The 14,242-nt window shown below is 40.4% G+C and overlaps 1 protein-coding gene and 1 pseudogene across 1 annotated transcript in view; one reads left to right on the top strand and one right to left on the bottom strand.

The window, feature by feature from the left end:
* The first annotated feature begins 204 nt into the window (after window positions 1-204).
* LOC100028799 (methylmalonic aciduria and homocystinuria type D homolog, mitochondrial-like) lies at window positions 205-1,283 on the top strand (annotated as a pseudogene).
* A 1,761-nt stretch (window positions 1,284-3,044) lies between these two features.
* LOC100617429 (zinc finger protein 420-like) overlaps window positions 3,045-14,242 on the bottom strand; it is a 30,386-nt gene continuing 19,188 nt past the window's right edge. Inside the window, exons 4-5 of the mRNA XM_056813402.1 lie at window positions 13,199-13,294; window positions 3,045-6,513 (exon numbers count right to left, since the gene is read on the bottom strand). Of these exons, the coding sequence (XP_056669380.1) occupies window positions 3,632-6,513; window positions 13,199-13,294 (2,978 nt within the window). The 3' untranslated portion in view covers window positions 3,045-3,631. The remainder of the gene's footprint in view (window positions 6,514-13,198; window positions 13,295-14,242) is intronic.

The following is a 14,242-nucleotide window of genomic DNA, read 5'->3' as shown; positions in this document are numbered from 1 at the left end:
TAATTATATTTGACCTTGTATGTGTATGAAACCCTCTGCCCCCTTTTATGATTATAACAGTATTAGCCTTTACAATTACTTTTATAACACAATCATTAGTTTTGAGTTTACAGTCAAATAATAGATTGTTTTATAAAAATTATAAACATTAGCTAAGAGGACGGAGGCTTGTAAGTGGGGCTCCTGGCCTCTGGCTGTGGCTGGCTACTGAGACAGGAAGAACTTGCCTTTTAGGACGGGGAGGGGGGAGGAAAAGATTATTTTGTTATTTTCTTCCCACCAGAAATGGCCAATGTGCTCTGTAGCAGAGCCAGGCTGATTACCTACCTCCCAAGCTTTTACTCTTTAGTCAGGAGGGTTGTAAATCCCAAAGCTTTTTCTACTGCTGGATCTTCAAGTTCAGATGAGTCTCATGTAGCTACTACACCCCCAGACATGTTCAAGGACTGTGTGGCCAGATGAAACAATGGGATCATTTGGACCCCAGGATCAAAGATTTCAGCTCCCTGGAAATATAGGTTTTGATTGTCACCTCAATGGGACAGCTTTGCAGAAGAAAATCCAGTTCATAGAACTTTACCTGATGTCTTAGCAGAGCCTTTATCAAGTGAAAGGCATGGATTTGTGATGGCACAATATGTAAATGAATTTGAGGGAAGTGATGTACCTGTTGAACAACAGGAAGTTAACAAAGCAGAAACATTTTGAAAATGCCAAAGTAGAATGTGCACTCCAGACATGCCCAGAACTACTTCGAAAAGATTTTGAATCAATATTTCCAGAAGTCAAACTAATGGTACTAACTGTAACAGAAAACCAAAAATGATATGACCACATGGAGGTTGAAAATGAAAGAGAAATGCTGTTAGAAAAGTTCGTAACTGATGCTAAAGAAATTTGCTATGCTTTGCATACTTAAGGCTATTGGGCTGACTTTATTGATCCATCATCTGGATTGGCATTTTTTTGGACCATATACAAGCAATACTCTTTTTGAAACAGATGAGCGATATCGACATTTAGGATTCTCTGTTGATGATCTTGGCTGCTACAAAGTGATTCGCCATAGTATTTGGGGTACATATGTGGTTGTTGGGAGTATCTTCACTAATGCCACACCTGACAGTAGAATTATGAAGAAATTAAGTGGAAACTAGGTGAAAGTTGCATCATTTGTACTTGACATTTTGTCTATAAACACTGTCAAGAATCTTCATTTTTTAAAATATTCATTTCTAGGTAAAAGATTATTTATTTCTGCATCTAAAACTTAAGAATTTATGTGATTTTTAAAAAATGGCAAATGTCCACTCTTTGAATTTTTGTTTAAAACATGCTAACTCTCTACACTGTATAAAAAGCAGTAATAGATCCAGGTCTTGATCCTATATTATTTGTTTATGGAGAGAGAGTTTTAGCTGTTTCTCCTTTATATTTGAAATTTTCAGTTTTACTTACATCCTTCCAAAAATAAATCACAGGTTAAGAAGATGAAGATATTTCTTTTCCTATTGTGATGCATCAACTTCAATTCTAAATGATTTTTAATTCAGACCTATGTAAATCTTATCAAGTTCCATAATTTTTGTAAATTATAGTTGTGATATTTAGATTCAGATTGAGTCTTCTAGTTTACTGGAAAGCAGTACTTTTTACCACATTTTTTAAGTTGGTCTTCCTCAAATTTAAAATTTTTAGGATTTTGATATTTTCCTCATTTTCACATTTTATAGATAATTGTGTCAAGGTGCCTACATTAACATCAGTATTTAACCTAAGATGTCTTAGGCCTTGGGTTTAAAAAATAAGTGTCAGAATGTAAGCACATTTATATATTATAAACAAATTTTTATTTCTTTCATTTGCCAAATCTATTTTTGTGATCCAATGATAAATTGAAACTGCTACATGCTACAGAATACCTCTGTCAATACCAGAATTTATAAACTTGAAAATACTAATCTTGTGTCACTAGCCTTTTGCCAATAACTACCATGAAAATAAGTAACATATCAGAAAAAAAATTAGCTAAGAAAATTAGTTTGAGATGCTATTGAATTTTGTTTACTTCCTGACCTTAGTAAGTCTATAACCTAGTATAACCCAGGAGATTCTGTAAATCCTCCACAGCCCTCTTGGTTGTATAACAAGATGGTCAGACAAAAAAAAAGAAAGATCGTCTTGTTTGTTACACAGGAGGTAGAGGACTATTCTTGTTTTCACATATCAGTAAACCAAAACTGCTAGTTCTCATTATTTCACTATCATCCTTAGTAAAAACACCAAGACCCTGACTGAGTACTGCAAAGTTACCACCCATAGTCATCTTTGTTACACTTACCAGATTAATCAACACTTGCATCATTAAGGTGCCCATATGAATGATTCTGCATCCATTCTATTTTCATTGTGACTATATTTTCTGTCGCTGAGTCATCAGATTTCTTGGCATAAAAAAAGCTATCTCCTAAGGTTTGGGGTCTCTGCTCTTGATTTGACCAGTGTCCAAGTTTTATTGGGAGTCTGGCCATGTCCCAGCAAACCTATCTAGCTTGGAGTTATGTACTGGTGTGATAAATTTTTGCCACATATGTAGCATAGACTTTAATGCAAAATAGGTTTAAAGTGCCATAAAATGATGAATTCAATCATTCAAGAATAGTTAGAATTTTTAAAAACTGAAATATTTAATTGGATATATTATAAAACAAATGATAACTTTTTGTTTCCTTTTTTTAATTTTGGTTGACTTAGTTTTGTTTGTACAAAGTTTTGAATTTAATATAATAAAAACTACCTATTTGTTTTATTTGGTCATAAATTCTTCTCTTATAAATAAACTGATCTGAAAGGCAAACTATTTATGCTCCCTTAATCTTCTTATGGAATCACCCATTGGGTCCAAATCATATGCCCACTTGGACCCAGTCTTAGAAGAGCTTATGCCATATGAGAGTGAATTGTCTGATTTTGAGCAGGGTGAGTGCTCGGTGTGAATGTTTGTGGTTTTTGTGATGCGTAGTATAAGAGGAAAAATTATGAGATTGGCCTTGAATTAATTTTATTTAATCTAAGGTAGTAGGTGAAAAAATTGGAAAATTAGGAGATATACTTCCCTCACTGCTCCATTTAGTTTGCTATTCTGGGCCAACTATTAGGGTACACTAGCCATGCTCACAGGGAAGTCCAACCAGCAATAAGCTTCAAAGAGAAGAGCTGGATATCTTCTCTTGCCTTGGTTTATCAAACCTTTTCTCTGCCCATTAACTCACAAATCTTATCTCAGGAGACAACCATAGCTTTCTATTTTGCCTGGGGGCAGTCCAAGAGACATCACTCTGCCCCTGTATCCTGGTCTCTCTTTTGACTCTATTGCTACCTTTCCTGCTACAATCCTCTCCTCACTCAATGATTTCCATCATGCAATCCTTACATCTGAGTCAAGTTCAGGGTCATTCCAGGTACACTGCCCCAGAAAGGTTGGGAGGGTAAATGTCCTTTACACAATAGCAAGCCTAGAGCTGCATGTGAACATCTTTCCACATAGCTTGCACTTTTAAGGTTCCACCCCAGGGTGGATTCTCTGATGCATAGCAAGAGTGGAGCTCACTCTGAAAATCTTTCCATATTGCTAACACTCATAAGGCTTGTTCCCAGTGTAGATTCTTTGATGCACAGCAAGATTGGAGTTAGATGGGAATGTCTTTCCACACTGCTTACAATCATGAGGTTTGCCCACTGTGTGGATTCTCTGGTGAACAGCAAGATAGGATCTCCAACTGAATGTCTTTCCACACTGCTTACATTCATAAGGTCTCTCCCCAGTGTGGATTCTCTGGTGTACAGCAAGATTGGAATTAGCCATGAAAACCTTTCCACATCGCTTACACTCATAAGGTTTGTTCCCAGTGTGGATTCTCTGATGTACAGCAAGATGGGACCTCTGATTGAATGCCTTTCCACATTGCTTACAGTCATAAAGTTTTTTCCAAGTGTGGATTCTCTGATGTACAGCAAGATGGGACCTCCGACTGAATGTCTTTTCACATTGCTTACATTCATAAGGTCTCTCCCCAGTGTGGATTCTCTGATGTACAGCAAGATGGGACCTCCGACCAAATGTCTTTCCACACTGCTTGCATTCATAAGGTCTCTCCTCAGTGTGGATTCTCTGATGTACAGCAAGATTGGAGTTAGATGGGAATGTCTTTCCACATTGCATGCATTCATAAGGTCTCTCTCCAGTGTGGATTCTCTGATGTACAGCAAGATTGGAGCTCCGACTGAATGTCTTTCCACACTGCTTGCATTCATAAGGTCTCTCCCCAGTGTGGATTCTCTGATGTACAGCAAGATAGGATCTCTGACTGAATGTATTTCCACACTGCTTACATTTATAAGGTCTCTCCCCAGTGTGGATTCTCTGATGTACAGCAAGATGGGACGTCTGACTGAATGTCTTTCCACACTGCTTGCATTCATAAGGTCTCTCCCCAGTGTGGATTCTCTGATGTACAGCAAGATTGGAGTTAGATGGGAATGTCTTTCCACATTGCTTGCATTCATAAGGTTTGTCCCCAGTGTGGATTCTCTGATGTACAGCAAGACTAGAGTTAGCTGTGAAAACCTTTCCACATTGCTTGCACTCATAAGGTTTGTTCCCAGTGTGGATTCTCTGATGTACAGCAAGATGGGACCTCTGACTGAATGCCTTTCCACATTGCTTACACTCATAAGGTTTGTTCCCAGTGTGGATTCTCTGATGTACAGCAAGATGGGACCTCCGACTGAATGTCTTTCCACACTGCTTACATTCATAAGGTCTCTCCCCAGTGTGGATTCTTTGATGTACAGCAAGATGCGACCTTTGACTGAATGTCTTTCCACAATGGTTACATTGATAAGGTCTCTCCCCAGTGTGGATTCTCTGGTGTACAGCATGATTAGAGTTAGCTGTGAAAACCTTTCCACATTGCTTACACTCATAAGGTTTGTTCCCAGTGTGGATTCTCTGATGTACAGCAAGATGGGACCTCCAAATGAATGTCTTTCCACACTGCTTACATTCATAAGGTTTGTCCCCAGTGTGGATTCTCTGATGTACAGCAAGATAGGACTTCTGACTAAATGTCTTTCCACACTGCTTGCATTTATAAGGTCTCTCCCCAGTGTGGATTTTCTGATGTACAGTAAGATTAGAGCTCCGACTGAATGTCTTTCCACACTGCTTGCATTCATAAGGTTTGTCCCCAGTGTGGGTTCTCTGATGTACATCAAGATAGGATCTCTGACTGAATGTCTTTCCACACTGCTTACATTTATAGGGTCTCTCCTCAGTGTGGATTTTCTGATGTACAGCAAGATTGGAGTTAGATGGGAATGTCTTTCCACATTGCATGCATTCATAAGGTCTCTCTCCAGTGTGGATTCTCTGATGTACAGCAAGATTGGAGCTCCGACTGAATGTCTTTCCACACTGCTTGCATTCATAAGGTCTCTCCCCAGTGTGGATTCTCTGATGTACAGCAAGATAGGATCTCTGACTGAATGTATTTCCACACTGCTTACATTTATAAGGTCTCTCCCCAGTGTGAATTCTCTGATGTACAGCAAGATGGGACGTCTGACTGAATGTCTTTCCACACTGCTTGCATTCAAAAGGTTTGTTCCCAGTGTGGATTCTCTGATGTACAGCAAGATTGGACTTATCTGTGAATGTCTTTCCACACTGCTTGCATTCATAAGGTCTCTCCCCAGTGTGGATTCTCTGGTGTACAGCAAGATTAGAGGTCCGACTGAATGTCTTTCCACACTGCTTACATTCATAAGGTTTGTCCCTAGTGTGGATTTTCTGATGTACAGCAAGATAGGGCCTCTGACTAAATGTCTTTCCACACTGCTTGCATTTATAAGGTCTCTCATCAGTGTGGATTCTTTGGTGTACAGCAAGATTGGAGTTCTGACTGAATGTCTTTCCACACTGCTTACATTCATAAGGTCTCTCCCCAGTGTGGATTCTCTGGTGTACAGCAAGACTGGAGTTAGTTGTAAAAACCTTTCCACATTGCTTACACTCGTAAGGTTTGTTCCCAGTGTATATTCTCTGATGTATAGCAAGATGGGACCTCTGACTGAATTTCTTTCCACACGGCTTGCATTCATAAGGATTGTCGCCAGTGTGGATTCTTTGATGTACAACAAGATTGGAGTTAGATGGGAATATCTTTCCACATTGCTTGCATTCATAATGTTTCTCACCATAGTGGATTCTCTGATGTACAGCAAGATTGGCCCTGTGCATAAAAGTCTTTCCATACAGATTACTTTCACTAGATTTTTCTTCAGGGTATATTCTTTGATGTTCAATATGAGATGAATTTTGAGGTGCAACAAAGAATTCTCTGAAATCAAAGTTATCAGGACCATCACTCACAAATCTTTCTAGGTCCATTTTTTCCAGAGGAAGGTTCATTTCTATTGGATTCACCTTCATTTCAGGTCTGATCTCTCTTTCTAAAAGCAACAAATAGAAAAACATACATATATATTGACATATACACATATATAACCCTATCTCCTTTCCTCAAGTGTCAGAATACAAACTGCTTTATATTCTATTTGCTCAGGTAAGTAGAAAAGTCTTTCAACTTAAAACAGGCACAATCTATTCTTTGAAAATGCCATTACCTCAAAGCTAAATAATAATCTAAATAACCAAGAGCCTCCCATGTGATCTCATTGGCTCTTCATTGCAAATCTGGGATTTTGGACAGACTAATTTTATTACATTCCTAACTCAGACCATGGATGCGTGACGACACAAAATCCTGGCAGCTGAGTCCAAATATTGTGAATGGGCATGCTCTGTCCACAGTACTGGACAATTAACTTTCAATCTTTTTGCTTTCATTTTCATTGTTTATACATTCAATCCTCTCTTCACAAGTAGGACACCACTGGTGCATGTAGACAAAATATTCCTACTATTTCATCATATAACTTTTCTGTAAGAATTATGTAATTCCCTTAGTGATTGATTTCGAACTTGTTCCAATATCTGAGATTAGATAAAGAAATTCAGTACTCTTTTTTGCATTTATCCAAGGAAGATTTTGCTCTGTTGCCTACTCCTTGACAGCAACCATTACTTTTCTTTAAATGCCTCTTTTCACTAAAATAAAAATCATTCTACTAAATACAATTTATGTCCTTTCCCATGTTTAAAAATACCTCATACTGTACATTGAGTCCATGATCCTTTTGTAAGGAAATGGGCAAGAAAGCTTGTACAGTTCTCTTCCTATTTCCCACCTTATATGGGTCCTGGCATTTTCATGATATTCATTAAAATTCCAATCCAAGTAGTGGTGCATTCTCATTATACCTCAGAAACTTGCTAGGACTTTTAACCCTGGCAAAGTCACAGGAACTCTGTTGGTCTCAGGCTCCTCAAAACTATAACATGGACATAATAATATGGAGTGATTCCTAAGGTTCCAATGAGGATCTAACAAGATTATATTTATAAAGTGTATGATGCATATTAGGGTCCATATACAAATGGTGATGTTTATCTTTAGAATTTGGATTATTTCCTCCTTTGATTGCTTTTCTCCTTAAACTGCTATTCTCTTCACTCCTCTAGTTCCTGATTTCCCTGTGGAATTAAATGCATTTCCATTCCCCAACACTCCTACACTACATCAAGAAGGTCAAGAATGAACTTTGGGTGTGTTTGATTGAACTGAAGTTGGATTGAATATTTATTGTAAATGTGTACTTTTATGCCAAAGGGGACTGCCCCTAATTTGGCTTTTTGTCAATGTGCCTAGCAAAACATTGGTTTTGCTTTCTCTCTTTTCTATTCCCCCCTAACTATTGTAATTTCCACTTAGAAATTCAATATTGTATACATCTGTGGTTGGAACTGCTTTAGGATTACAAGATGATTATGTTAAATGATCAATGAGGAGACTAGTCTCCCAATGGTCATCAGGAGGAATTGTGGATTTTAAAACTATTCCACCCTACTCAGAACATACTTTAGAAGATTTGATTTAACTATTTCCTGATTTGTAACAATGGAGATACTTGGTCTAATAGAATCAGGTCTAGGGAACTCTATATTGCTCCACCCTACTTAGTTTAACAAGGTCAGGAATGTCTGCACCCATACTCAAGGATTAAGTATCTAAGAAGATGGCCTTCAACAGACATGTGCAGAAACAGTTGACAGACCCCTGGGCTATCCTAAGTCAAGTTAAGCTAACATTGGTACAGATGAGATGCAGGAAAGTGATGTAAAAATGATTATATAGGGCAAGTCACTTCCTCTCTTCATCCTCTTTTCCCGGAGAGGCGGCTCTGGCTGGCAGCATGCTAAGTGTTCCAACATCTTGGCATGGTGGAAGCTATTTGTCTGGGTTTTGGAGGTGAGTTTGCCCTTGAGCTATTTCGGGTTCAGGCATCTTGGCTGAGCCCTCTTGGAGTGCAGGCTGATTCCTTCCTCTTTCACTCTCAAAAATCTTAACTTCCTAAAGTCTCTTATCTTCACCCTGGCTCAAGCCAGGTGAGAGAAATCCTACACCCTTTCCTTCTCCTTTCTTCTTAATTCCTTTCCATTATATTAATTAAATCACCATAAATTTCCAGCTGACGGGTATTTTTTTTATTTGGGATATCCATGGCAACCAATAACTAATTATATGCCCACATGAGGTAGAAGCATTGTTGCTAAGACACAGAACACAGGCATTTTCTGATCAGCGAATTACAAGATATGAAATAACCTTGTTAAACAATGAAAATATTACTCTAAAATGCTGTACAACCCTTAACCCTGCCACTTTGCTTCCAGATTTACCAACTTCAGGAGAACCATTACACTGTTGTGAAACACTAGTTTCCATGGCAGAAAAGCCTCGAAATGATCTCTTGGACACTCCCTTAAACTCAGATCTGGTCTTATTTACTGATGGTTCTTCTTTTATGAGGGATGGCATACACTACACTGGAGCTGCTGTAGTCACAGAATTTGCCACTGAGTGGTCAGCTTCACTGCCCTCTAATATTAGCACTCAAGGGGCAGAACTCATAGCTCTGAAATATGCCTGTATAATTGCCAAAGGTAAAAAGGCAACAATTTATACGGATTCTAGATATGCTTTTGGCATTGGTCACTCAGTCGGGATGCTATGGCTCCAGAGAGGATTTTTAACCTCAGCTAGAAAATCCATAACTAATGCAGAAATTATTAATGATGTTCTTTCTGCTCTCTAACTGCCTGAAGCCCTAGCTGTAGTTCATTGCTCTGTCCATACAGGTGGCGCTGACCCTGTCTCTAGGGGAAATGACCGGGCAGATACTGCTGCAAAGCTAGCAGCCATAGAAGGGCCTGAATTAATTTTAACATTAACAACCACTGATGATTTAAATTTATCACTCTCCTATAATGAAAAGGAAGTGGAGAAATGGAAACAAAAATTCAAAGCAAAACAAATTAATGGAGTATGAGTGTCATCTGAAGGAAAACCCCTTCTCCCTAAGAGCTTCTATTACCAAATTTGCCAATCTGTTCATAAAAATGTTCACTTTGGTACCCAGGGCATCGTGGACTCTGTTAAGAGAGTATGGATAGCTCCTGGTATAACTACCATATCCTCTAAAGTGTGTTCAGCCTGCTTTACCTGCCAGGCATATAACCAACATGCCTTTTGTGGCAAAGCCTTTGGTGGGCGTCCTCTGGCTTACACACCTTTTGAGCACCTACAGATAGATTTCATAACAATACGAAAGGCTGGACATTATAAATTTTGTCTAGTCATAGTAGATCAACTGAGCAGATGGCTGGAAGCATTTCCTGTGACCCGAGTCACAGTGGCTTTTGTTGCTAAGGTGCTTTTAAAAGAAATTATTCCTCGTTTTGGCCTGCCAGCACATATGGATTCAAATAGACGAAGTCATTTTACTGATTCTGTCCTAAATCAAATATATTCTTGCTTAGGGATAACTCCCTAATTGGGATTCCATGTTCCATATCATCCCCAGAGCTCAGGCCAAGTTGAAAGAATGAACAAAGAACTTAAAAACTATGATTGGCAAATTATGCACTGAGACACATTTAAAATGGCCTGAAATTATCCCTCTGGACCTACTTTATCTTAGAAGCAGGCCTAGAGGAGACCTACACATCTCACCATTTGAGATGCTTTTTGGATATCCACCTATCTAGGCTAAGCCCTTCTCCCCTGCATATACATCACTATTAGGGGAAGATACTACTCTTGCTTCCTATATACAGTAATTACAGCACAGATTGCGTGAACTCCATGAATCCAGAGCTGTAGTACAAGCTAGACCACTAGACTTTTCACTTCATGACCTGAACCCAGGAGACAAGGTGTATATTAAGAATTTGTAGCGTACTGGAGCAACTCAGCCTTCCTGGGAAGGGCCATTCCAAATATTATAACTACTCCAATATCTATAAAGATTGGAGAGGACTCTTGGATTCATTGCTCACATGTAAAGAGAGCATCTTCTGTTGAGACTGATCGACTCTATCTTATCACATGTATTGGAGATAATAATCCATTGACAATTGCATACTGTTTTCAGGAACACCTTGAATTCCCGATCCCCACCCCCTTGTTTTTATTATTGCTTTCCTTTTATTTGGATTAGAATATTTGATTTTTTTCCCTTTTCTCATCTCTTGTACTCAAGGTACATATAATCAATATTAATTTTATTCTAAAATAATATAAGTTTAATATATATATGTGCATATATATATACTTGCTATAATATTAATACACACCCAAACAGCTTTAGACTGTGGGAACCTGCCATTTATTGATAATTGTTATGGGACTGTGATTAATGTTTGTGTCTGATTCTAGGAAACGGGATCAAAAAGGAGTACAAACTTAACCTGAATAATGCCAAATGAGCACACAGTTCAAAATAAAGAAACCAATATAGGTAGGATTGATGCACTTCTAAGCCAATACAAAGGACTTGAACTTAGTGTGAGACTTGAGATTGCAACACTTGACATATGTTAAGACGTAGGTCTTCCTTGTATTCACACTTTGTGAAAATACTTACAGACAAGTACCAAAGTTTGGCTATCATCCTGGCTCCCTCTATCCCTGAGAATGAAGGAAAAATCACATGAGGGAATGACACTTCCCTATCAAAATAAAATTCTAGTTCCTTTTCTTCTTATAGTATGGCAATTTCTTGTAGTCTTGGCTACAAATGGGTAAGTGAAATATTAATGCATTCTGTCCTACAGACTTGTGGGATAGAAATTACTTTAAATTGGACCTATATATTACTATAAATTGGGCCAATAATTAATATAGTTTAGGTCACAATGCTAAAATTATCCTTTACACTCCCTAGATCATCTCAGGGTGAGATTCAGGATCTGTTGCTTCTTTTTAAATTGACTGCATGTCTGGGTTCTAGATTGTGAGCTCCAGGACAGCCCAGATTGGTATTTCTCTTCCTTTGTATGCTCAGGGCTTAGCATGATTCCTAGAACATATTTATTTAATCCGTGTTTACTGACTGGGCAAAGGGATTATGTCAGGCCCAAACTCTATCAGGATCCTTGCATTGTGGTCTCTCTCCCAGAAGGCAAATGCATGCTCTGGCCTCAGCCATGTTTCTGTCTCTCTTTTGCCCTTATTTCTCAGCAGTCAACAGTAACTCCATTAAAACTAAAATAGACCTAATCCTGAAGATCCCAGAGGCTTCTCTCTAGGCTCTTATTTCCCTAAAGTGAGGTGCTGTGGTCACTTGATCATCCAAGAACAGGACAAAGACTGACACCCAGAGACCAGGAAAGGGCCTGGAGCTGATGATTTACAACAGTTTAGCCTTGGATTGTTTCCAAGTAAGGCAGTAGTCTTCACTCCTCTTCATGGGCTGCACAGGTCAATAGAGAGACGAAAAATCAGGGAATCAGCTGCCTGGCTCCATTCTACATTTAGGCTCCCTGTTCTCAGCTGGGTCCTCACCATGGCAAGGCAATCCTGTGACATCTCCCTAATGGATTCCCTTTGCCACCCACCACAGCATCCTTCCAAATATTTCCCTAGTCTCCAACTCCCCCTTATGGCTTCCCCTCACCCCCTGCCTAACCTTTTGAGTTGAAAACTTATCTTCATATTTTACTGAACAAAAGCTGGACCTCTCTGCAGAGCTCTTAGCTTCCACATCTCACCCAGCTTAGCTGCCTCCTTTTCCTCTCTGGCCTCAGGATCAGAGGAAAAGTTCATTCTTCTCCTAGCTAAAGAAAATCTCTTTCCATGGGCAAAGAAGCCCATCTATTCCTCCCAGCAGGGCCCCCATTGTTCTTTCATCTTCAGCCTTTCACACTCTAAAGAGCTAATGACTCTCTTCCTTTGGGCACCAATAAACCATTTCTCCCCAATGCTCTGGACCTCTCACTTTATCTCTTCTTCCCCATGAGCTACTGTCCAACATCTGTCCTTGGATTCAGGGCTAAATCTGCTAGAGATGGCCATTTGCAGTGAGTTGTGCCACTCCCTTTCCCTTGTTTTCTCTGCTACACTTTCTGCCAGAATCCTCAATCTGGCTCTCCTGAAGCCCCAGGCCACCCCCCCCCCAATTAGATCACTCTAGTGCTCCTCTTCAGAGCCTTCCTTCTCAGGATTGGCTGCCCTGTAGCTAGAATCTAGAGGGCTTCTACAGAACTGTTGGCATGCTGTCTGCTCCAGCAGAGGGTGAGTTCCATGAGGGTAGGGGATGTCCACTGCAACCCTTTATGTCCCCTATAACTTAGCCCAGGACCCAACCCAGCACAGAGCAAGCACTCATATAAGTTTCTGGATACCAAAGAACTCAGTGGGGAAAAGCTCAGCACTTCTGGCAACTGCAGGAGACTTCCAGGACCTTTAGTCCCAAACACTGACTTCATAGAGGGTCACAGACTGATCCCCTGAAGGGAGCAGGTAAGAAATGGAGTCCAACAGCCTCATGTTACAGATGGGGAAACTGAAGCTCAGGGGGTTCAGCGACTTGCCCAGGGATCCCCTGGTAAAAACCTCTGAAAAAGAATTCCAACTCAGATCCTCCTGCCATCAAATCTAGCCCTGGCTTCACCAGAGCACACAGAAGCCTCTGGTCACCCAGACTCTCCCACAGTTCTTTACTCCTCCCTCACCTGGGTAGAAGCTCCTCAGGTCTTCTTGCTCCAGCATCCATGGGGTTTCCCTCTGCTCCAAATAAGAGATCACTTCTTCTGAGGGAGCTGGAAGTCCTGGGCATGGGGAATCAAGTCAGGGAGGAGTATGGAGAGAACCTCGTCCCTGAGTCATCTTTACAGAAAGTTTGGAGAGTCCAGTGACTCTACTCAGAGAATCTCTCCATGGGGTTCCCACAGGAGTCTGCCCTCACCACTCAGTGTCTGTAATGCAGGAGCCCAAGGTAGGATGTGACCATTACCCTGCTGAGGGACCTTGAATGAACAACAGCCCCCCTCCCCCCAATCCTCTTCTGGTCTATTCTGGCAGAAACTCCTAAACTCCCACACTGGGTCTGAAGGTCATTGTTCTAGGTCAGTCTGAAGCCCCAGACACAGGGACCTTGAGGGATAGGCTTTTGCCCATCACCCTGCCTGCTCCTCCCTCCCTGCCACCTCTCTGAGCCTCATTGACTGTTCTCTCAGGGAGTCTCTGCCTCCTCTCCTGGGGAACTCGGCAATCCTCATTGGGCCCAATGCTGTCTCTCAGACAGTTCTTTCATTCTGACAGTCTTGAGTAGGGCAAGAAGGACCTGCAGGAGCCTTACTGGGCCTCCTGGAGGAGAGTCTCCACAGAATTTAGGGTGGGGAGAGGAAGACAAGAGAAAGTCAGGGAACCAATCTGAAACTAGAACTTTAAATTCTAGAACATTTCCTTCAGAGAAGGCTGGACTCAGTAGATAGTATTCCATTATTTGGAAATGAGAGGCAGCTGGAAAGGGAGGGGGCAGGGACCTGGGATTAGAGGCAAGAAGGCCTCATTTTATTTTTCACCACTAACAGCTCCTATGTGGGTGCCTCAGAACAAGCCACTTAATCGAATCTATTTCCTCATCTGCAAAATGGGGATAATTGTGTCACTGAATTAGAAAGATGAAGGTGAATAAGTGCCATAATATTACAGAGAAAACCCTTGGCAGAGCCCTGGGCCAAGAGCAGGTCATTATAAATGTTTCATCCATTCCC

Source organism: Monodelphis domestica, chromosome 1, assembly GCF_027887165.1.
Source record: "Monodelphis domestica isolate mMonDom1 chromosome 1, mMonDom1.pri, whole genome shotgun sequence".
NCBI classification, from domain to species: domain Eukaryota; kingdom Metazoa; phylum Chordata; class Mammalia; order Didelphimorphia; family Didelphidae; genus Monodelphis; species Monodelphis domestica.
The sequence above is the reverse complement of the archived record's forward strand: the minus strand, read 5'-3'. Positions and strand labels throughout refer to the sequence as shown.